The sequence below is a fragment of the Dendronephthya gigantea genome, unplaced genomic scaffold (assembly GCF_004324835.1).
Source record: "Dendronephthya gigantea isolate DGI-Jeju-01 unplaced genomic scaffold, DenGig_1.0 000012F, whole genome shotgun sequence".
NCBI classification, from domain to species: Eukaryota; Metazoa; Cnidaria; class Anthozoa; order Malacalcyonacea; family Nephtheidae; genus Dendronephthya; species Dendronephthya gigantea.
Window position 1 is genome coordinate 2201924 of NW_021163022.1, and position 24844 is coordinate 2226767.

Genomic DNA, 24844 nt, shown 5'->3' on the forward strand with positions numbered 1-24844 from the left:
CAGCGCAGCCTGCGTGGGCTTCTCAAGGCATTTTGCACCTGAAAAAAATCAGTAATATATAAATATACTATATTTCTAGTATCTAGGATCTCTAGTCTTATGTTTACGGTCAGAACTGGTTGCCTAATGACATCATGTAGGACCATTGAACACCCTACCTTAATCAACCTCGCCTCTGCATTTGAGACTGTATGAAACTGTATGAAATCCTAATGTTGGTCATCTCTAAGTAGGCTTAGCCTTAGAGCTAAAACTCAAAAGGATGCATTTTTTACGTTCACAAATTTTTTGGAGTCCTGAGACTCCAGGAGCCATTTTTGAGCCTTGACTTGAGCCATTTTTGAGTCATATATGTGCCCATATTTGTCCATTGATTAACGGAATTCAGTTCACCAAATATTTTTGGAAACTTCTTGCATTGAAAAAATTCATAACTTCCTGTTCATTGACCAATTAGAACTATTAGAACCTGCATGTGATAGAATGTGATATTGTCAAAACCTGTGATAAAATCGCACGGCTTTTTAACAAAATCGAATTGAAAGAATACTAACACTTTATTAACGGATAAAGCGTATAATTTTAAGGGATACAATAGACCTTTCTTATAATGACGTCAAACGCGGAAAATCTAATGTTACACGAAATTTGATTGGCTCCACAAAACTATCGAGCCAATCAAACTTCGTGTAACATCACACTTTCCGCGTTTGACGTCATTATGAAAAAGGTCTATTGCCTTTCGACTCCAGAAGGAAATTTTTTGGCCTTCCTTGGAATTATATGGGTGAACAACTGGAACATATCTGAGTTAGCAAACAGTTTTATATTATTGTTGCATTGAATAATAATGCGTTGTTCATTGAGATAAAAACCAATTTGTATTTCTTTCTAATGCCAGTGGCACCGTTGTCATTGCCAAAGTCTGAATAATTCTTGATATCATGCAAAAGCCGAATCGAATAATTGTTTTATTGTACATTTAAAGACATCAGAAACGTACGTATATAAAACGATTGTAAAACGAAGCCTTTATAAATGCTTATTTTATCAGTTTATTGATGTTTATTTTATTTCGCGCTCTTTCGGTGCTTTTGGGTTCAAGTTGCTGGCGCGCCAAGGTCTGGGCACAAGAGAGTCCAATCATTGTTTTTTGGATGCAAGTTCGATCAAAAAAAAAATAATTGGACGCTGAGCACGTTAGGCTCAGTGATTATCGGGGAATATTCACCGAAACGAAGTCGAGGTGAATAATCCCCGATAATCACCGAGCCTAAGGCGAATAACTGTTTTAGTATTTTTGCTCAAGTGAATTGACACAAGAACTGCATTTGTTCGCTTATCTCTTTGTAAAAAACGTCCAAAAAACGGCTACGGCCGCCATTTTGCCCATTCACCTGAAGGTGAATATTAACAGCATAATTCAGTTGACCAATCAATATGCAGGATTTGTTATATTCACTTGTGCAAAAATACTAATAATTATTGTTGTCTCACTGTGCAAGTTTTAACTTAATTTAAGTGAGTAAATTTTCATTTCTATAGGATCGGAATTGATTGTTTCACAGTAAACAAAATATTGAGGTGATCAGCTCTAACTTCTGTCCTAAATTGATGGTGTTTGCAATTGTTTTAGCGTGGAAACATAAATGAAAACGCTCGAAAACTTTACTAAGTGCACATGGCTATATATATATATATATTAAAAGTATTACAAATTACAAACAATAATTTCTTAATACCATATATATGCACCAATTACATTCACCATATGGTTAGAGACGGTACAACTGAGGCTCGTTACACTTTTTGCTGCGATTTTATGTGCTATTTTCAGTCTTCTATTGATAGATGTGAATGAGTAATAAGTTACGAATGCTTAAGAGCTCTTATTTGAACATCAGTCAGTAACCAATTCACTCATTTAGTACGTTTACATCAAGTGTTTACATCTAACAAAAGAAGATCACACATAAAATCGCAGTGTGTAAACGGGCCCTAAGACTAAGTGTAGCATTTTTGTGTCTGTTTTTTGTGTATATTTTAACCGAAATTAAAAATTAAATGTTTATTGATTTGGTTTATTTGCTTTAATTATAAGCCTACTGATGATCAATACGAAAAATGGAAAAGTTACAGATTTGATTCTGATGGCGACTTTGGGATGGATGAAAAACAGCTCACTGCCAAAGAAAAATTAATAGCAGTGTTCATTGACATCAAACGACTTTGGGAATTTCCAGCTGAACAAAAAGTAACCAAAACCAGCTCCAAGACACACAGCAATAAAAAGCCATCCATTGTAAGTCATCGCTATCAACATCAGGAAATAACTAATCGCCACTTGGATGATGTGCAGAAAAGATTGGAGGAAATGATGCCGGTTGCAGTAACAGGACCTGAAAGATAGAACGTATGAACTTATGCAGTTGAAGTTTTAAACATGGTTGCGGAGTGCTCGTACAAGGGACACATGTGTACATCTGGGTGAATCAAAAAACGTATGCCTATATATTCATTTTATATGTTTCTTTTAAAGTTTAAACGCATTCTAATCGTGCGAGATAATGAAGCTGTAGTTAACTAGGTCTCAACAATTCTAACTAGGTCAGTTGGCTGTTTACTAAGGCTGTTTACGAAGGCTGTTTACCAAGGCTGTTTACCAAGGCTGTTTACCAAGGCTGTTTACCAAGGCTGTTTACCTGCCCTTATGCACATATGCATGACAAAATCCCTTGCCAGCCACGAGTTGGCCATTGGTATTATTGCCAGGCACGTCGTAATCTTCGGAAGTGCAGTGTTTTTTTCGCAAGACTTCACGGAAAACTTTGAAACCTTCATAAAACATGGCCATAAGGAATACCACGATACATGACCACACCATTCCTAAAGAATGAGAAAAAACTGGTCGAAAAAAAACGCCTCATATCGCAAGTATTGGACACGGTCAGTGTCTGTGATTGTGGCTTAAATGAAGTGCTTCGTTTAATATTTCGAGTCAAAAGTTTCGAATTCACCCACCAAGAATACATCGCCCACTGGCTACTGGTAGGAACTATATATAGGCTTTACATTATTATTCGCTTACAAAGATTGTTCAAATGGACGTCATGGAAAGATATATTATCAAACGCCTTTATGAGGTAAGAATGAAGCTAACTAGTACAGTAGTACTTTTGTAAAGTGTCACTTCAGTTCAAGATATAAACGGTATATGCTTATAAGTTATAATGCTTCTTTTCAGGCACTTTTGGGTTAGGGTATATATATTTATACATTTGTTACAGGATATTACATTTACAATTACTTAAGTACCCTATACTAATGAAAGTGCTGGTTTATCTAAGAGGTAAAACATTTGCCCTGTAGCTTGCCACAATTCAAAGTGATAAATTATTTGATAAATAAAGGCAATCACATGTACAGGAATGTTAAATCTTCTGAGTTTTCCTTCATAATATCGAGAATGATATAACATTGAGCAAATATCATGCGGTATCAAAAATCAAAATAAAACTGCCAAATGTAGGGTATAGCTAAAAGAATGCTCTTCTTATAAAATTTCAGTTGATATGAAAAAATATAAAATTGCAAGCAATTAATTTACAGTAACAATCAAAATTGCTTTCCCATTTATAATAATAGACTGCAGGGAATTCTGGTCTTAGTATTCACGGCAGGAAATTTTGAAGTTTGAATCTTTCACTGTGACTATTAAAACCAGAATTCTCTGCAGGTGTCATGGCTTGTTATGTCATTATGTATAATAAGGTCTATTGGGTTACCTCCAATGCTATCAATACTCCAGTCATGAAACAAAATTATTGCTTTTGAACTGAACTCAAAACCCACCTAGAATAAAAGAATATTTAAACAGAAAAAAAAACAGAGAAAATAGTTACTACCAGTTAGAAAATAATAATAATAATAGTAATAATTTTTTTTCAGTCCTACCAGTGAAAATAATGGTAAAACAACAGTTAAAATAATGAAAAATCTGTAAACTGTTGGAGTTACTACATAAGCAATTATAAAGTGCTTCGATATTCCTCTTTTAAAAAAATCTGATTAGAAACGCTGGTCGATAATTTTTCGGAGCCAACCGAAGAATCATTAATTCTTTGTGACATCAAGCTTACCTAATTATTGGTTAATTCTCAATATTCTGTATTTATTACGTAATTTTAGCTGCTGATGGGCCCAGCGTCCAATAATTTTTTTTGGATCGAGCTTGCATCCAAAAATCAATTATTGGACTCTCTCGTGCCCAGACCTCGGGGCGCCAGCAACTTGAACCCAAAAGAGCGCGAAAATAGAATAAACATAATTAAAATAAAATATGTATAATTTTTAGAATTTTTGGAGCGATTGAATGCGGTTGAATAAAACCACTACCCAATGGAAAGCGCTGTCCAGCTTTTGCAATTCGCACAACCCAGATGCCGACGGTGACGTCATGTACAAGGGTCATATAGTGTAGAACCACTGAGCTATATAATAATTCCTGGAGGACCGGCTCCTAATGTTTTTTTCTCAAAAAGTGAAGCAAAAAACATGGCGGACTTCGCCCTTCTGCGCAACCGCAGAAGCTCTGCTGACGCCACTTGGTTCCTTTTGGCCATGGTAGTTACCACTGACCAGGCTCAATTATGAGCCCGCTACAGCAGTATTCTCCCCCCTGGTTTTTGTAAATAACAATTCTCCCCCCTGGTTTTTATATTTTTTTTGCAGTGAATCTTTTTTGTTTTGAAATGTTTTTTGGTTGTTTTTTTGATATTTTTCGCACTGACATACAATAAAGTTTTATTTTAAGATGAATACAAGTCATACACGCTGTTTTTGCCAGTGCGGGAACAAATATATATTAAAATATCGAAAAATGTGGACAAACTAAAGATTTTAATACTGACACGAACTGACAGGTTTATTATTTTATTTTCGTAATAAATTTTTGTTATTTATACATTTCAATATGAAAGTTTACAAATGTTTGAATGTTTTGGCACTATCCTCGCATATTTTGAAGACAACTAGGAATTTATGGGCAACAATTTGACTTTTCTAAACCCTGAACTGATGAATTGCGCAGGAAGTATGTAATCAGTATTCAGTATGTGATGCTGTCTTCAAGACTTTATATCTATGCACAATCCAAAGAAACAGAGGCCATAGCTCAGGCAAAATGCTGGGCAGCTGACGAATACTAAGTGCAGGAATACAGTTTCAACTAAGAATCATATTTGCATAATATACTTTTCATTCAAGTCATCAACTTGTACCTTAATAAACCTGTTTTCAGCATTCTCAAATTGCATCCCTGGACCCCTGGTCATAGTAAAGAATAACATTTATTCCTCCATAGGCTGCACTGATTAGCCTAATGAATATAACCCCTTTGGAGGTTGATACCATAAACAGAAAATTACAAAAGTTGCTGCAGATTGAAGACACTGCTCAGTCAATGCATGTTTATATTTATTTCATTAATTAATATCACAAATGGTATAAAAACACCAGCCAACAACAAAATCAGATAACATGGAAATGAAGAATAACAATGCACAGTCATAAAATGCATGAACTTCATCCTGAAAAATAAAAATGGAGATATGATCAAGATTTATTCCCAAGGTGCAAGAAGCTAAAAAATAAATTAAAAGCTGTGATAATTGATCATTTCACTTTGGATTTGACAAGGTAAACAAGATAATATATTAACTAGGCTTTAACAGGGCTCACTATCAGAGGTTGGAATTTTACACTGTTTACAGCATCTTATTATTTTGTATTAGCACCCTCAGATCATGTTAATTGATGCTGGGTGGGATCAACAGAAGAGTGACTATAGTAGACTCACTGGGGGAATGGTTTACCTATTAGCATTGATGTTTGCTATCATGAAAACAACATAGACCAAACTCAAAAGATTGACACTGCCAGGAATATAATTTTTTCCCCACACAAGTTAAGAAAAAATGATAAAATTTGAGTATATAACATTGCATTGACTGTTTGTCAGTACCACACGTTTTGATGGATTTATTGTCTCAGAGGCTTTGGTTATTGGTAATCAGTTTATACTATAGTCCAACTCGAAAGGCCAAAAACGAAATTGTTTATAGTAAAAAAAGTTGAAAAACGGCTTACCTCAGTTTAGTCAGTTACCTCAGTTACCTGGATGTTATAAAATAAGAGCAAAATGAGAAAATTCACTCTACCGATAAGTGAATTAAGCCATTCACAACGTCAGACGCAGAGCACGAAGCTACGTGTCCTTTCCATTTGTTGAACAGGGAAAAAGAGAAATACTTTTATCCATTTTATATGAAAAACAAATATTTATACGGAAAGCTGAAAATATTTTCATAAAATCCAGGAGGGAGACGGACTCAATTTCTCACTTTGTATCGCGGTATGTCAGTGGTAACTACCATGAGCAAAAGGAACCAAGTGGCGTCAGCAAACGCCGAAATCCGCCATGTTTTTTGCTTCACTTTCTGGTCAAGAACCGGTCCTCCAGGAATTATTATATAGCTCAGTGTGTAGAACAGGTTATCTCAGGTTTTCATTGGCTAAGAAAAGCCCTAAGCCAATTGTTCTTGTTGTCTGTTTTCAAGATCTTTGTCTTTGTATTTGAGACGGCAATCGTTTGTAAACATCCAAAGTTCGAATACTACTTACGTATTTTACACAGTTGTGATACTCATGCACCCAACTGACGTAATTAAGACGCCGATAGCTGTGTTCAGATTTAATTCTCTTTAATTCAGAATTAAACGGCTTTTACGGCTTAACTATAACCCTTTACCGTTGTTTGTCGCAATTTGACCTTCCTTGGCTCCTTTAATGCGAAATATTCTTCAGTAATTTCTCCCATCTCCTTCGATCGATTTCAAGAGACCGTTTATAAACCTTACACGGGGGTAGACAAAATCTAACCGGTGGATAGTGTGGAACAGGCTTGGTACAACAGGATTTGTTTAGGGTAGAAATTTTATACCGAGTGGTCATACGGTGGTAACGACTATAAAAGGCCTTTGATAAGATTAGTTCATACGTTTATGATTTATATATTCTCGTTGAATAAATAGATTAGATGCAGTGGAAATTACAAATTGTAATTTCAAAAGGTTGCAGGTTTTTGATACACCCTGCTCTTACAAAAGGAATTGTTAAAACCATTTCAAATCTCAGAAACGTAATCATTCGAACAGTCATTGAAGTGTTAACTGATGTAATCCAATTGTGATGATTCATGTTTGCAGTTTATGGCTAAGACAATCTCGTGATATGTATGATTTATTATGGTGATAAGATATTGTTTGATATGTACGAGATATATTTGCTGAAGTAAGTCAAGTTATTAATATGAAGAAATTATGTGTTTTCATATGCAAATAGTGTGCAACAGGATGCTATAAGACTAGTTAGCCCCTCATCAAGAAGTATGATTTCTTTTAAGCGCGTCTAATTCATTTCAACCTTGCCCTAAAAACGCTGACCTCAGCCGCTCAAGCTCGCTGCGCTGGGATCTACAAGGCGACTTCTAGTAAATCTGAATTGCCCCCTAGCGGTCAAGCGTAATTTCACATACCGAATGACAAATAAACCTTACCGAATGGCCTCTCGTACTATGATCTCCTGGAATATTGTGCCCTCCCATAGTCCTAGAGTGGTCATTTCCCATCAAGCGTGTTCCATGTCCATGTCCAGTCATCGAGTCTGTTCCATGACCTGTCATTGAATGTGTTCCATAAAATACAGTACTATTCAGCGTACTCATATTCATATTCATGATTGCCGTTAGCCTTCAAATCCGTGACAAATGAAGCGAAAATACCGATATATCTTCAGTGAACGAAAAGATGCGTGTTTACGAGAAACAATTTCACAACTAACACGTCAGTTAAACACAGTATTACTGAGAGATTCTTAACAGAACTTTTCTTTCGTGCGGGCACTTAATGATAGAGTACATTACACAGGCTGATTTTCGAGTGGAACACTTATACGTTTCAGCAGGGCTACTAAAATTTGCATATGGCAGTCCTAACAGGGGGTGGGAATGAAAAAAAAGACAAAGAACATTTGAAAACCTCCTTTAAATTCAATTATTATACGGCTAAAATTGACCCCCTCTCTGGCCCCCCTCCTAAGGATAGAAGGTCTTGGGTCAAAGAATTTCCAGTGAAACCCTGCAGTGTGAGATTAGGGACTTTGCCCACGAGGTCAGGATCTGGGTTGTTAACATACGTCTGTTGTCTCGTTCGTGAATCAAGGACTGGCATCTTTCGTATTTTTTATTCATTTCAACTTGAAATCATTGTATTTGTTTTTCTCTCAATTCGGTTCAATTTTATACGCGATTAGTCCCGCCTACTAATTACACTCAACTTCAAGCATCCGTTCGCAAATGTTTGCCAACGAGGAAGCGTTTTAGAAGTATATTATTAGGTCTATTGTATCCGACCAACGTTTTTGGCAATAACAACCATTTCACCAACAGCATTTTTACATGCTTCACATTCACTTGATTCTTGCGACACTCGTCCCAGTGAATAAAAATTCACTTAAGCCCAGTTCTCGTATTTCAGCCACCGAGGCCGATCTATTGTTTTTGACAAAAAAATATTCAAAGTTACAAAGCACTTCATTCTTCAGTGATCATAGCCATCAATGATTGAGATTTGAAAAAAAGGCTTTCAAGTCAATTATAGGTCATGTTTCCCACTTGAAATCCATCCCTCCCTCCCTGTAAGGAATACACCTAAGTGTAGGAATACATCTTAGAAAGACCGAAAGTCGCATGCAAGCTGTTTACCAAGGCCCGTTTACATCTGCATTTTTTGCTGCGATTTTCTGCTTTGCATGTGTCGGGGTGTAGTGAAAGACGTTTTCGATTTTAAAAAAGAAAAAATTTAGAGCCGTTCAAAGTTTAATATTTTGGCCCACCGCATGCTTTATCAGCCTCGTACCCAGGCTCTCAAGTAGTATATCTGCTAAAGCGGCTGTGTACGAGGCAAGGCTGATGCTTTCGCAACATGGAATTGGAGAAAACAATTTTCGCTAAGTCTTGTCAGTGAGGTGCTGTAACACTCTCCGTTCTGTGGCGTTTCCTTGCCAAAAATGCATGGCCATACTTCAGCGAGATAAATAAACGTGGGTAGTCCCTAAGCGAGCACTCACTGATGTTGGCTAAAACACAAATTTAATTAAAGTAACTAAACACCCGATTCGTGTTATTTACGAAGGGACATTATCCTGAGAGAAACTGTTACAGATAAAGGGGGTTATTTTCCTCTAAAACGAACATTTGTCTACCAACATGCATGCACGACTCCTATAATATATCTAAGAAACTAAACGCGATGGTCAAGTAAAAATAGGTTAGCATGTTTAATTGATAGCAAGAATAAAAAAAATTGTCCTTTATAGGAATATAGAAGCTAGAAAGCTCTCAAAGCACTCAGATTGTGTGACAATGGGTAAAGCTGACGAGTGACGAAGGCTCATATATACTATATACAGTAGGAGGCAAAAGTTTGAGTCCAGTCGTTGTAGAATTCCAGTATTAAATCCTGGCAGCGTATTGGAGTTAAGACATGCGTGCTAGTGTTTCAGTACTGTAAACTATATTAATTGCACACTGTTTTGGTCCTAATGATCTAAATTATAACAAAATAAAGTTCTCATTCCTTTACACTGCCCAAGATGGGTAGGAAAAAGGGCAAAGTGATGGTGCACAAGGACAAATAGTTCCATTAAGTATTGAAGGATTCTTTCCTCGTAAGATCGCAGAAGAAGTGAGAATTTAAAAAGGTGGTATGCAACTAACCTTGGAGAGGTTCGAAGAAACTAAATCCTACTCAAGCAAACTTTTAGCTGCTTTGGTCATGCTCGGTTTGGCAATATTGAAAGATATAATAGGATCCTAATTAAAGAAAAGTATCATCCAATTCTTCAAGGACATGGAATTTCATCTGGTACAAAGATGATCGCACGTCTAACTACATGATAATCACCCTAAGCACATGCACATCTTCTATGTGCCAGAAATCGTTTAGAAGCAAACTCATTCTGGTGATCTCGTTGTCATGGCTTTCCACCTCATATTCCAGATCTAAAACCTATGGAGCACTTGTAGAACCGTTTTAACCGGAAGAGGGCGAGGCACAGACCCGCCAGCCAGGCTGACTTGAGGCAAGTGGTCAACGAATGCTGGCAAGGTATTGAACGTGTGACATTAAAAAACCTATGGAATCTATGCGAGCAAGAATAAAGGTCATTTCAAGAGCAAAAAAGAGGGAACTAAGCAATGACATGTAAATGCATGTTTGCACATTAAAATACGTAAAAATGAATATCATAACATCTCATAGTTGTTGTACAGCATGTATTTTTCTGTTTACTTGTTTACTTTTTTCTAGTTCACTTATCGGTAAGGTTTTCTGTAGAATATTAATATATGCTGCTGAAACAAAGAAATACAGTCACTGGACTCAAACTTTTGCCTCCTACTGTAGGTCGAAATGTCAAGTGTTTTGTCTATTTATACAGTTGGTATGTACTGCATTTTATGCGAAATCACTGAAAAAAAAATCCAAATTGATGTGTTCCGACAATAAGTATCGTTTTTTACCATGTACAAAAATCCTTGACTACGTCGTTGCATAAGATATATACATAAACATAAAGTATATATAAAGTAATAGCGATGGATATATAGGTTTATATATGACAGTTCAAAACATCACTTTTTAAACGCGTAAATTACACATAAAAACGAAATCGTAATCATTAGAATAGTAAAGTTCAATGATTTATGCTAAGCTTAAGTGCTGTCTAAAGACGGTCTTCCACTATAGGCGGAATTTTTCAATCGAACGAAACTTTTCGTCTGATATTCTTTTCAATTACGAGAATTCGCCGTAGAGGATTCTCTTCACCGGTCACAATTGAAAAGAAAATCGAGCGAAAAATTTCGTTCGATCGAAAAATTCCGCCTGGTGGAAAACCGCCTTAAGGCGAATCCTTTTCTTTTTAAATTCAGAAAAAGTTTGATATGGCGACTGATTTTTTAATCCGAACTATGGTGTAGTTTTCCATATGTTATCTCAAACCATGAGACCAGTTTTCTTTGCATGTCCTCGCTGCTGCTAAGATTGTCAGTGAGATATTAAAAGTTCATTCTTATCCAAACATATTTACATATCCAAACCTAACGTTTCTACTAAGCTGACGACTGCTGACAACGGATTAACAGCAGTCGTACTATTGCCCGATTTCGTTGGGTTTCGACTTGACACTTTCAGCTTATTGACTTTTGCTGTGTTGCGTTTCCTTTCAAAATCATTTTTTCTCTTTGTAATTGCGTAAATTGATTTGATTTTGTTCACGGCTTTTTCCATACTGAGCAAGCCCTGAAAATAGAATGAGATGCGAGATTAGGAAGGTGTGTGCATGCAGGTCAAAGCGTCAGGACTTCTTAAATCTCAAACGATTGAACAAATTAAATAAGATATTGAAATATTTCCTCTTCTTGAAATTTTACCTCTTTAATTTCTTCATTCCCACACAATATCGTGAGAAGGTTCGTAACTCTTAGAAAAATTTCATGTTTCTCGCGGAATATACACGCTAATTCAACCAGCGTATCGAATGAATTCGGTTCCTTAGTCACAACAGCATTCTTTGTAGTAGGACACTAATATGGATTAAAATGAAAAATTGTTAATTGCATCTCTCGATCATGGTCATCCTCTCTCATCATCCACTCCACACCACATCTTCCCACACAATTATACATTTAAGAAATAGAAAATATTTTCCGTGTTTCTATACAGTTATAGAAACACGCGTGGGAGTTTGGGAGAACGAGAAATATCAGTAGAAATATCAGTAACTCGATAAAACGATTTCGTACAAATATTATAATTCGATTCAATTACAAATTCTGATTATATCGCTTCGCTGGTCAAGTTCGGCCCGTGTTTCTATACAGTTATATAGAAACACGCTTCTCGACCAATCAACACGCGCGTACTATAAATGTTGTATTATAATATATTATTGCTAGTACACTAAATATATAGCTACCTTAGAAACATTAACAAAGATATCCAGGGCGAGTTTTATCAAGCCCATATGCGCGAGACTGCGATTGGAATCACGAACGACTTTGAAAATCACATGAAGTGCACTGTCCGTCACGAGTTGTTCAGCACATTTGTTTGATAATCGTGATGCGACCTCTGTGAATGGCAATTTTTTTTTAAAAATGGGGCCTATTTCATTTAATTATATTCTCTTAATGAATAAGATATATATAATATATTATAGAAATCGCTGTGTTCAATATCTTACCAAGGTGAACTAAAGCCTCACGAACTGTTGTGAGATTTTTACATCTCAACAAATAATCCAAAGCAGAACTTGTAAGATTGCAAAGCTTCATGGACTCGGTAACATTAGAATTGGCCAAAAATATTCGTTGTCTAGCTTTCTTGAATTTCATCGTATTGAAATGTTTTCTGACATTGTATCCTCGCCAGACACACTGTTTAAAAGAAAATAGTTTTGGTATTTGCTTGTTACGATCACCTGACAGGCATCATAGGGATATTTCGACAGCCTGAGATAATCTCACATGTTCCAGTAAGGGAAAAGTTAGAGCAATTCCTAATTCTTATCCCGAACAAACCTGAAGAGTAATAATTGCTTTTTTTCGTCTCTCGACAGATCGTTTAGCAAGGAATGATCTCACTGCGGATTGTATCTTGATTGCTGATTGGTTCTTCTTATCAAGCTTTGCGCGCCATACCCTTTGGACCTGGCAGACAAGGTACCGCTTCCTGAGGTAAGACAATCTTTCCAACTTTGCTCTCCACCATCGCTAGACGTAAAAATATTTATTTTGTGATTGATCAGAACTTAGTGGACTATATGCATCTGTGTTACCATTGAGACCGGCATTGTATTTCGTGATAATTTTTGCAATTTTTTTAAAATTATAATTATTAATGTATTTATAAATTACCTGAAGAAAAACTAAACGGTCCATCTTAGCTCTGAACAAAGCAATCGCTCTGGTTTTGCGATAAACACGTTGTAAACGTATGACCATAAGGTTCGCATAAGTTGCAGCTGCGAATCGTAACAATCTAGCTTCTTTCTCTGCTTGTAGTCTCTAAAAACACACAGCAGGTCAAAAATAGGTTACAATTCCTTCTTATAAAGACTCTCTATACTAGTCTCAGTCGGGACTTTTATTCATGCCTAAAATTCATTCCTATCACGGTTTTCAAGAATCCATTTCTTGGAAATGAATATCTGGATTGCACTCCTGATAAATTCAGTACATAAGTCCACTTCACCTAGCTATACTACACTTAGTTGAACATGATAGTGTTAGCCTAAGTAAAGGAAGTAGTATCAATACAAAACCCACCTTGACTAATGCTCTCGCGAAATAGCCTCTCACATGAGCCTGGATTAATCGAGCTGCCCGTTCACGTCTGAATTGTTGTCGTGCTATGTTACCACGGTAACAAGCCTGCATGCTAATGATCGATTTTCTCAACAGTACAAACTGAGTATACACCCGGCGACTTGCTATGCATGCGCGGTACCATCTTTGAATGACTTCAGCTGATTTAATTCGTTCGACGTCTTCACGGGCTTTAAACCCACGCCAATGTGCTTGAATGAGAATAACCTTATTCCGTGTTTCAAGGTAATCGATTTTCACTTTACGACCAAGTTGGTTAGCCCTAACTCTTCGCTGTAATTCAATAGTTGCATTTCGTAGTTCTTTGTATTGCTTCTGCTCGTGTTTCATTCGTTGTAACGATTGGACATAAACAGTAGTTTCACGAAAGTGAAAGTACCAATGTCTAATGACGTATCCTCGATAGGCTGCTTGAATAGTTAGACACGCTCTTATACGTTTAACCATCTGTCTTTCGAAGTGGCCTCGGCAATAACTCTGAAATTCATAAAGTTTATAACATAATATTTAGAAGTTTCATTTTTAATTTGTCTCTTATATATCTAGTGAGGGTAAAAATCTTACTATAACTAGAAATACAAAAAACCGTCAAGTCTCACCTGAATGGTAATCGTGGCATTCTTTATACATTGATAACGGCCAAGGGTTTCTTTCCCAAGTCTGTAAGCTCGATAATGTTTCTGAATACAAACAGCTGCTAACCTCATCTTGTTGTATTTCTTTCTCTGCTTCTGTCCTCTCACAAATGCTTGTGTTGTCACAGTTGCATCCCTGAGTCTCTTGTAGGCTCGTCTTCTTTTACATCCTTTCACCCAACTTTGAATACACACGACACTCTTTCTCTTCATTAAGAATGATTCTCGTTCCATTTTCCCAAGTGTTCTCGCCCTTTCTCTCCTCTGGGTTACTATCGCAGCCTGTCGCAGTTTCTGATATTCACAATATCCTCGTTTTCCACGTACGTGAGCCTGCGTGGTGACCACCGCTTGCCGGAGCTCGACGTAACGTTTCCTTTGTTGATGAGATCGTACCATACTCTGTATGAATATTGCACTGTGCCGTTGTTCAAGGAAACTTTCTCGTTGCCTTTTTCCCAAAACGCGTGCTCTTTCTCTGCGCTGTAAAACTATCACAGCATCTCGTGCTCTTTGAAACGCTACTTGTGCATGTTTTCGGCGTACTAACGCTTGTAGTTTTACAACAACGTTCTTTGTTTGCACAAATCGTGTCCTTTCACGCTTACCACGGAATTGACTTTGAAGCATAACGGCGCAACTTTTTTGCATCAAAAATAAACTCCTTTGAGTTTGACCGAGAACTCTAGCTCTTTCTCTTGTTTGCATGACTATAGCAGCATTTCGGAGTCTAATAAAGGTTTTACGCGCGATGTTTCTGCGGACTAAACTCTGGATTGTAATAGAAACTTGTTTGAGCTTTTTGTAATGACTCCTTGTCTTGAAACCTCTGTAGAAGCTCTGTATTCTCACAGCGTTCACCTTTTGTGCCACAAAAATTTGTCTTTGTATATGTCCTTGTGTGCAAGCTCTATACCAACTTTGAATGACAACTGCTGCAGCACGAATTCTTTTGTAATTCTGGCTCGTCTGTTTTCCTCGGGTTAATGCTTGCATTTTGATCGTAGCGGCTTTCAATGCTTTGTATTCTGAGCGTTGCCGGTAGCCACGATACACGGTTTGTATGAGTTCGGTCGAGGTTCGTAGGAGAACGTACCCTTGTCGTGTTGACTTCGCCAATTGGTTTGCACGGAAACGCCTTTGTACGGTTACAGACGCTTTCCGCAGAGTTGAGGCACTTTCAAGCATTTTTCTAACCAGACGACGTTGACGGTAGAAACGATAGCAGTGTTGAATCATAAAGCAAGATCCTTTTATCTCCATGAACAAATCTCTTTCTTTTCTGCCCAACTGATTAGCTCGGTACTGTCTTTGTACTACAACCACTGCTTCTTGAAGTGCCAGAAATCTTCGCCGACATAACCACGTACGAACAATGCTTTGTGTACGTACAACCCGCGTACGCTGATAGGCATACCATTCCCGAACTGTGTACATCCGCCACCAACTTTGAATACATCTTGCCGCGTAATATCTGCGCATTTTACGACGTGCAAACCAACCACGTGTGAAAGATTGAACAGTAAGCACAGCTTTATGCAATCGAAGATACTCTTGACGTTGCTTTCTAGCGCAAACCGTTGCCTTGTAGTAAACTTGGATAGTATTAGCAGCTTTCTTCATCTCGAGGTATCTTCGCCGGCAGATCCAGCTTCTGACATTTGCTTGAAGTGCCATACAAGCACCTCGTTGAAGATGATACAACTTTCTTACAGTTGAACCTTGGACAAAGGCCCGATATCGTTTCTGGAGCGTTAAGGCTGCATTACGCTTTTGTAAATAACTATTGCGTGCTTGGATTCGACGAACAGCAGATTGGAGGAGCACGATTTTCTCACGTGATTCTAGGAAGTTTTTCCTTGCTATAAAACCACGCATGTGGGATTGCAACAATATGACCGAGGATCTCAGGGTTTGGTATTCGGTTGTTGCTTGCCTGCACATCATCGTAGCCCGTCGACGCCGTTGGATTACGAGTGCACTCCGACGTGTCTCTAGGTACGCCTGCCGTATGAAAAACCGTCGGAACGAGGCTTGAATCTTAGTCGCCGCTTTGTTGATTCTTTCCAATTCCTTGCGTGCGTAATACCCACGAACCGCGGCTTGTAGTGTGACAACTGCAGCACGCGTGGTTTGGTAATCCCTAGTGTGACGTCGACATAGTTGATTAGCTCGTACAAGTCTCTGGAGGTAGACAGCGGTGTTTTTAAGCTTCTTGTACTTGCTCTTTGCTATCAACATGCGGAAACAGGCCTGCAACTTTTGAGCAGCATTTCTTTTTTTCTTATACATTTTCCTCTGGACCAAACCTCGCCAAAGGGATTGGATCTTGATTGCAGCTCTTACTCTCTTCATCTCTTTACGTGCCTTGTGACCTCTTGCGAAAGCCTGGATTGTTATAACACTGTCTCGAATACAGTGAAACTCCAGCCTAGCCTTACGTGAACATAACTCTGCTCGCCACCGTGTTTGTAGTACCACAGCAGCTTGTCTCTGCCGTTGATATTGCCTGACGCTAATCGCTGTACGAAGTGCTCTTTGCAACAGAATAACGCTTTTCTTTTTCAAAAGATATTCCTCGCGGGCGGCTTGAAACTTGAGATTTGCTCGAAATCGACGCTGCATGTTTGTTGAAACTCTTTGTAATGCTAAATATGCTGTATGTTGACGATATCTCCTGAAGCTTGCTTGAATAATCACAGCAGCTTGATTGAGCTTGTGCATTTCCTTTCGTACACTCATTCCACGTGCATATTTCTGTATCACTATCGCAGCGTTCCGTGTTCTCGTGTACTCCAAAGCTACTTGACGTCCAACAGTCCATGCGCGATACTGCCGCTGGAGAACTACCACACAATGCTTTAAGTGCACATAGTGGGCTCGCACGATGTAGCGTCGGAAATAGGTCTGGATTAGAGTAACTGCTGTCGTCATGCGTTTCATCTCTTCCCGCACACGACGACCTCGCTGTGCAGCCTGGAGCGTTATAATTGCATCTCTTGTTTCAAGGTATGCTCGACGTTGGCGTTGCATCTGTTTTAGAGCACGGTATCGAACTTGTAACACAATCACAGCTGATTTAGTGCGCAAGTAGTTTCTCCTCACGAGGCATCCACGGACCTGGGCTTGAGCTAAAATAATCACCGACTTTTGATGATTGAACAACTCACGGGCTGTTTTTCCCCGCCATGCGGCTTGTATTTTGATTGAGGCGTCCTTCGTCTCTTTATAGTCTTGCGCTGTTTTCTTCATAAGGATGTAAGCTCTGAAATAATTCTGTATTACAGAGCAAGCATTGATTCTTTTATTCATCTCTTTTCGTACTAGGAAAGCTCTGACACACGCTTGTGATAGGATGACTTTCTTTCTTGTATCAAGATACTGTTTACGAGCGATATGCTGTCTGTAGTGTGACTGAATGGCAACTACACTTGTTTTTAGCTGTTTGTACGTCTTCCTTGCAATAACACCTTGCCTATTAGCTCTCCATCTTTTCTGAATAACAACAGCAGCAAAAATAAATTTCTTGTACCTTGCTTCTGCGATGTTTCTTCGCACAATGGCTTGCAATTTTGTAATACTTTCCCTGATTTTCAAGAACTCTTGACGACAACGCCGCATTTTCACGGACTTCTGTATAGTAATCGCGGCTTTTAGAATTCTTACTTCTTTTCTAGCCATATTTCCCCTGCAAATCGCTTGAAGGCTGATTACAGTCTTCTTTAAATTAACAAACTCGCCTCTGGTTCTTCTTGTCAATAGTTTCGCTCTGTATCTGCGCTGTATATTCAAAGAATTAGCTTTAAGTTGTCGGTAACGCCGTTTTGCAATGAACTTTCTCATTTCAGCTTGGAGAGAAATAACAGCCTGTTTTTGCCTCAAAAATTCTTGTCTAACCAGGAAACCACGCCAGCTTGATTGTATCATTCGAGCAGCTTCCATTCGCCTCAAATGGCGTCTCGTGATGTTTCCACGATATAGCGATTGCATACTTAAGGTAACTCGTTTAAGTTTGGTAAACTCGTCCCGGGTCTCCAACATGTCACGATAGGAGCGGTAGTATGATTGGATCACTGCGGCTGCGCGTTGCTGATGACGTAGGTTGCGTCGAGCTATGTGACCGCGTACGTACGCTTGGATGACGACAGTCGAATGTATCACGAGTTCTTGCCGTTTGTTTTCCATGTAAATCCTGAAGCATTTCTAAAACCAGATTTTAATACAAAGTTATGAAATGATGAAACGAAGAAAACACGATTGGATCTGAGGTGGTAATATCAAAGTAGTGTAAGCCAGGGTAGAAGAGGCAAGCAGCATGTAATGGAAGGTGATTGTGACTACCTGAATAACATAGGCAGCATGGTTCTTTCTCTAAAGATAATAAATGAAAATGTGTAAATATCCTTATTTTATTCCTTGTCTTGTGATATATCCAGAAATATCATCATCTCCAAGCCTATATTCTTAGTTTATTCCTAAATCGATAATTCTAACTATGGCATATTCTGTTTTACCTCGATTTCCTTGACTTGCTGCCCTTCACGATATTTCCTCCACGCTAACTGAATGATCCTTGCCGCACGACCTTCTAATCTCAAGTCCAATAATCGTGCGCAGAGATAGGAAAGGTATGTAATAATAACCTATAAATAATGGGAATATTGCTTATAATTTTGTTTAGTTTGTTCAATTCATTTGGTTGGTCACATAAAAGCCCAATAACTACCTTTTCATCCGGTATGGTGCAGGATAAATCTGTGAATTTCAACATAGAAGGAACACTTCCTAACTCTTTAACCTTTGAAGAAATATTGCATTCATCGTTACATCAGAGCCTTTAGATAAGATCTAGCAGTCGATCTCTAAAATAATAGGGTATGGTGGCTCCTGGATGCTTGGTGTTGAAGACGTTTGAAAAGAACAAAGACGATGAATTATTCACCTTCTCGCGTAGCAATTCATAATTTCTTCTTTCGTTGTCTTTTAGTTGGCTAACCTTTGGAGTCGGATGGTCTATATTGAGAAGCAGAAATGATTATTTAGTTGGCCTTTTTTCTGCTTTGGAACTTATTACTGAGAATAATCAATACGGCAATGTAATTGGCGAGCAAAATCACACTGCTGAATTAATTCTGTACCTCGCACGATCAAATTCACCTGTAGTGGAAAACAGCTAGACTTTAAAACTACCTTGATTATAAGCTAAACTTTCGTCCTTCGAGTTCAAACTGTCATCATCAATGCTGTCATCTTCTGCTGTATATGGATTACAAGTTTGTGTTGTCTCTTGACAGATGTCTTCCTCACGTAGTAAACTCGGGTGGTAGTAATGTAATAGGTAGCACATGACACGACCGTCTGACATTGACACTGTAAAGTTGTCAACCTAAAAAATCACATCGACAGTGAAAAAAGTAAATGAAAAGTTGAATAACCCAGATTTAACGCCACGTGTTGTCGATGTAATTAAGTTAATACTTCATGTACCTTGACACCATACAAGCGACATACACCTCGACACCATTCTAATAACAAACTGAGTTTTTCTGATTTGCTATAAACATCATCATCGCTACGCTCAGCAAACATCGTTTCCTTGGAATGTTGATTTCTCCGAGAGGAGTACTTCTTCAGGAATGCGATTTCATCTTTGATCTGCTGTTCATTTACAACCTGATTCACCTACATGCATGCAACAGAACAAACAGTTTATTTCAATCATTCCTGACGTTTTTCCCCGCAACATGATTGGTACTCTTTCCGGTTTCCGTGATTTTTATAATACATATATAACTGCAGAATTTAGAAAGCCCATGTTGGAGAAACATGCAGCATTACCTGAAAGTGTAATATAATCATCCAGAGTAAGGATAAAGTCTTTTCCCGATGACCATCGACAATATGGCGGGGGTTCACTGAATTCAGTTCTTCTGCAAGAATACCTCTCTCTTTCAACGCATTGATTGCCACGTCTACATTATGAATTTTCTGAAGAGGAAACAATCATACAGTTATGATGATAAACGTACATTGGAATTGTGGAAGAATTACCAACAACAGTCTTTGACTTACCTGAAGTCGACTGATGACCGGAACGCGTAAACTTGCAGAAAGGCGCCAGTTTTGTGTCAGAAGTTCAATAACTCGCCTATTGAGGATACAGTTATGCGTTTAACAAAATATTGCAAAGTGCTTAGAAACTGGTAAAAACAAACTTACGTTATTCTCAGACCATCCCGGAGGTCAACTGCTAAGTTTGTTACAGCGTAGTCCATCTCATCAAGTGGTATCTACAAATAATATACATAGAGATCAGATACCACAGCCCCTTAAACCTAGCTGTTCCCACAGGACGTGGTTTTACATCTTTTATTGCATATGGGACAAACTAAGAGAGAGAATTGTAAAGTTGATGGTGTGGCAAATACAAACCTGTTCGTGTGTAACAATATAGTTTAATAGACCAAGATGTTTTGTTACATCTCCCTCGCCTTTCAAGTAATCTCTCGAAAACGACAAAAGTAAGAAGCGACTGCTCTATAAAGGAGAATTTAGAAAATCAACCAAACAGTTTATCAAACAATCAAATGCCATTATATCAATACTGTTTAGATATATACTCAGGTATTGCAAATAGTTCTCTCTTGCAAAATAGAATACCTTGTATTCAGCGTCTTTATTGAACAGGCATGGATCATGATCAATCAAACGTGTTAGTTTTGCTTTGTCCAAAAACAAAATTAGCAAGAGGAACTTCTTTAAAGTGAATTTTTTAAGTGCTTCGTAGTAACCTGAACGAGGAGAATGACAGTATGTATATAATAATTAAAAAAACAACGCCCACATGGCTGGGGGACAACCTCCCTGAGGGGGGTGCAGGGGGCGCAAATATGCATGATATCAATTCCACAAAAGTTTCACAAAAGTTTGTGGGACAAACGTTTTACTGGCGTCTGGAAGTTTGAAGTTTATTCTTTAGGAAGCCACTGCATCCTCCCCCCATGAAAACGCCGTGGATCCCATCCCTGCCTAAATACATATGACGCGATAGCAACATGACATATTTTAAAATTAATACCAGGACGATAGGCTTCAGCAACTGTTGGGTGACGATATTCCTTAGAGACATCGGGATTTGCCAAAAAACGTCGTTTCAAGAACCGCTTCAGACCAACGATGTCGTTATTTGAGTGCAATGTCAATATTTCGCCATAGATTGTCTAAAAGGTTAGGAATTTGAAGTGTTATAATACGAAAAAAGAACACCAGGACGCTGTCCTAAAGAAACCTATCTTGTCGAACTAAGATAAATCCCAAACAGTTACCTCAAGTCCAATGCGGAGCCATAGTGAATTATACGATAGCAGCATTTTAACCATTGTCTCCTTGATTCCTGAAAATCAAGTAATCAGGTGACGCAATTCAAAGAAAGAAAATCGAATAGCATTCAGAAATACAACGTTTACAAAACAAACACGGATCTACCTAAATCTTGATGGAAATGTTTATCGGCTCGTATCTTCAGTCTATTTCTCTCTACTTCACCCTCTATTGTCTTGGCGACCATCGCAATTGGCGGCGACTGATATAGAAGACAAGCACTGCGTCTTAGTCGGGCCATCTTTCGTTTTGCTGTATAAGCACGTAACGACAACACTTCTTTTGTTGGTGCAAGATGCTGTTCACCATCTTTTGTTGTTTCATAAGGAGAAAATATGCACGAACCTTCTAACGAAACGAAAGTATTTAAAACTTTAGACGTTACCATGCTCTGAAAGACCAAAACGTGTTATGCACGGCTTATTAAACTTTATCCCCCCGATTTTTCCAATATTAGCTCTAAGATTGTCTTATAAGTGTTCCCAAATTGGGGATTCTCGTTGTACAATAACTGTTATAAGCCCCAAATCTTTCAAGCGTTTTCACAACGGTTGAAAAAATCACTATCTTGACGTACGGAGCTTCATAGAAAACGCTACAGTCTACACATAAAAATCGGAGATAGGAATTATAGGAGAACATATTCCACCGAATGGCGATATAAATATAAAAAAACTAATAATTATAGATTACAGCAGCTGTTATGTATAACCCGGCTTCCCTTACCTGACACAACAAGCTCGTCTGGAGGAGTCAAAACGTGATTCAGCCATTGAACGAAGCCTTAATTAACAAACAATATTATAGTTGTTACAAAACATGAAAACTTGAGAAACGAAATAACAGCATCAACAAAAAGATTAAGTCTCCTGGAAATTAATAAAAGAGTCCGCGGACACATCGATCTTTCTTTCTTTCTTTGACGTTTCTTCATTTACCTCTCTCCTGCTTCTCCATCCATTTTTCATCATAGTACATATTTTTCGCAGCATATGGTAACGGATGTCTTGGCAAGCTTCTCTCAGTTGTCAAGTGCTTCGTCAATGTCAGTCGCGAAGGAGCAATTCCTTTTGCTGCAACTTTTGCTTTAAATTTTCGCGACGTGATATTTTTCCCTGTTCACATCAAATACAAAATTAACAGGTACTCGTGGAGTCCCGTTGGTATATATGAATTGGCCGGGAGGTTTATTTCCGTATAATTAATAATTTTTTTATACCATATGGCTATATCTTGATCTTATATATATAGCTAAAAATGGGCTATTCTGATTTGGGCCTTAATTCACACTGGATAAAATGGGCGGGCCTTCTTTTAAAATATAATAAATCTCTCTACCGGTAATACTGCATGTACATATAAAACTGCCGTGGAAAGTGCTTTAGTTTTTGAGGTTTAAGGATTCAGCAGTTATACAGAACTAGTGACAAGGGAGGGGGTATATGCAATAGAATTAATGGTTATAAGTTTTTTATCAGGTTATCAGATATATTTAATGAAGTGTGGTAGCTAGAACATTGCCTGACATTCAATGTAACTGCCTGACATTCAATGTAAGGACGTTTGTTTGAAGACACTGCCCACCTACCCTCTTGGCTGTATATTCTATCAAATGTTACCATATATCAATAATTATAATTATTTCAATTCAAATATTTCATGGAAGGTCTCATTAAATCACCTGGCTGGATTTATGCTTTTTTCTAATTTATATGCATGAATTAAAAAACAGAAGTTCAGTGAAGCAACTTAATTCTACCAACCTTTCAATCTATTCTCAGACTTTATGACAGGTTTCACTACTGGTACTGCACTCGAACAAAAGTCAAGTGCAACAGAAGGCTCAGGAACACCTCTATTACTTTCACGAAGAATGCGTTTTGATTTGACACTGTTCGTTGAATGTTTGTCTGTCTTTGAAATTTTCCTCTTTTGAGATGACAATACTGTACTCTTCTTAATATCCTCTGGCAGTAATGTTTTCATCTGTTGCATGTGAAAAATTCAAGATTTGTGGTAAATATTGTTGAGCAGCTTGACATGAACTGAGAATTGTGACAAAATAAAATAAACTCTTTACTATAGCTACATCATCAGATTGTGCACAACTGTGCATGGTGATGGAGGAGGAACTTTTCAAAAAAAAAAGTATATATACCATATATATAGGATAGAAATGTGTTTTAAGAGCAATTATAATTAAATTAGGCAGTTTTCTGAATCACATTTGAAAAAGCATTTACCTTGCATAATTCATAAAGCTTACCAAATCAACTCAAAACAATACATGTAGGAAATATGACACTTATGGCTATTTAGCCTGTGCATTTGATCTGAGCTAAAAACCTTTTTTTTCATCCCAAATATTATCCTTTTTAGAATTGTGCACGCAATGAATTAATGGTACAGGTGTACGTGAATATGTAATTTACTACTCCAAACCTGTCCAAAAGTTCTACCCCAAACCTGTCCAACTACCAAAATAATAGTATGACTTGTGTAACATACTAAAATATATTGATACTATATTCACAATGCAGTACCTTTGGCTTAGTCTTAACTGTCATATCAACGGCATTCCCAAATATGATAAGATTCAACCGATTAAAATCACCAAGTGTCAGCGTCACCAACTCTCTATAATTGCCTTCAGCGTTTGGTTTCCACATGATTGGTAAATCCATTTCACTCATTCCAGGAATTATGAATTCAACATTACGTTCCAAGGTATCGGAATCATTAGATTGCCATGTAGCCTTGTGTTCCACTGGCTTAAAAATTATGAACCCCTTGCTGTCTGGCCATTTTTCCAGGTGTAAACTTTGGGCGATAGTTAATGGATTGTCAATGACTACTCGTTTCACTTTACTACAACCAATTTTAACCTTGCCAAATGATATTCTCGGAGTCTTGGCGAACATGGTCAAGCTCAAACGCGGGCTTTCCCTTGGCGAACCCGATCGTCTGTCTTCTTGCGGAGTACACGGTCCATACCATTTTCCATGCCTCGGTGTAGAAGGTACTTCGATATTTTCCTTTGTAAATACGTTGGAATCATGATCAGGGGACCACATAGTGAATGCCTGAATGGATCGACCAACAAAACACAATTCGTCCAAGCAATTTCTTTAAATCATTGAGGAAAACACTCTTGTTTAAAAATTTGATGCGCAATTATAAAAACGAACACCGATACTTCCCAGCAAATATAGAAAAGAATGAAACAATTTATCCTTAGCTTCGTAACGAAATGTTCCACTCCTTTGTTTCACACATGCATACAAATTTGATTTTCTCGTTGTGTTTCAAATTTTGTTTCCAA

At 37.9% G+C, this 24844-nt stretch overlaps 2 protein-coding genes and 1 long non-coding RNA gene across 6 annotated transcripts in view; 1 reads left to right on the top strand and 2 right to left on the bottom strand.

Annotated features, from left to right (window-relative positions):
- Positions 1-1684: 1684 nt before the first annotated feature.
- LOC114518971 (high affinity copper uptake protein 1-like) lies at positions 1685-8002 on the bottom strand. The gene is made up of 4 exons (XM_028539023.1): positions 7616-8002; positions 3786-3852; positions 2703-2886; positions 1685-2399 (listed from the first exon to the last, which is right to left on the bottom strand). Exons 1-4 carry the CDS (start codon positions 7793-7795, stop codon positions 2198-2200), a joined length of 633 nt encoding a protein of 210 aa, XP_028394824.1. The 5' UTR covers positions 7796-8002; the 3' UTR covers positions 1685-2197.
- Positions 3030-24844, top strand: part of LOC114518972 — a 37334-nt gene continuing 15519 nt past the window's right edge. For all 4 annotated transcript variants that reach the window (XR_003686536.1, XR_003686537.1, XR_003686539.1 and 1 more), the window contains exons 1-2: positions 3030-3143; positions 12739-12856. This is a non-coding gene — a long non-coding RNA (uncharacterized LOC114518972). The remainder of the gene's footprint in view (positions 3144-12738; positions 12857-24844) is intronic.
- Positions 10614-24782, bottom strand: LOC114518969 (abnormal spindle-like microcephaly-associated protein homolog). Its single transcript, XM_028539020.1, has 26 exons — positions 24066-24782; positions 23286-23508; positions 22461-22637; positions 22249-22305; positions 21628-21870; positions 21468-21535; positions 21221-21362; positions 20803-20933; positions 20575-20679; positions 20362-20432; positions 20215-20290; positions 19981-20130; positions 19630-19824; positions 19333-19528; positions 19085-19155; positions 18869-18940; positions 18657-18785; positions 18484-18513; positions 14107-18345; positions 13448-13984; positions 13037-13186; positions 12701-12892; positions 12364-12556; positions 12097-12251; positions 11552-11704; positions 10614-11420 (listed from the first exon to the last, which is right to left on the bottom strand). The coding sequence occupies exons 1-26, from the start codon at positions 24594-24596 to the stop codon at positions 11205-11207; spliced, it is 8502 nt and encodes a 2833-aa protein (XP_028394821.1). The 5' UTR covers positions 24597-24782; the 3' UTR covers positions 10614-11204.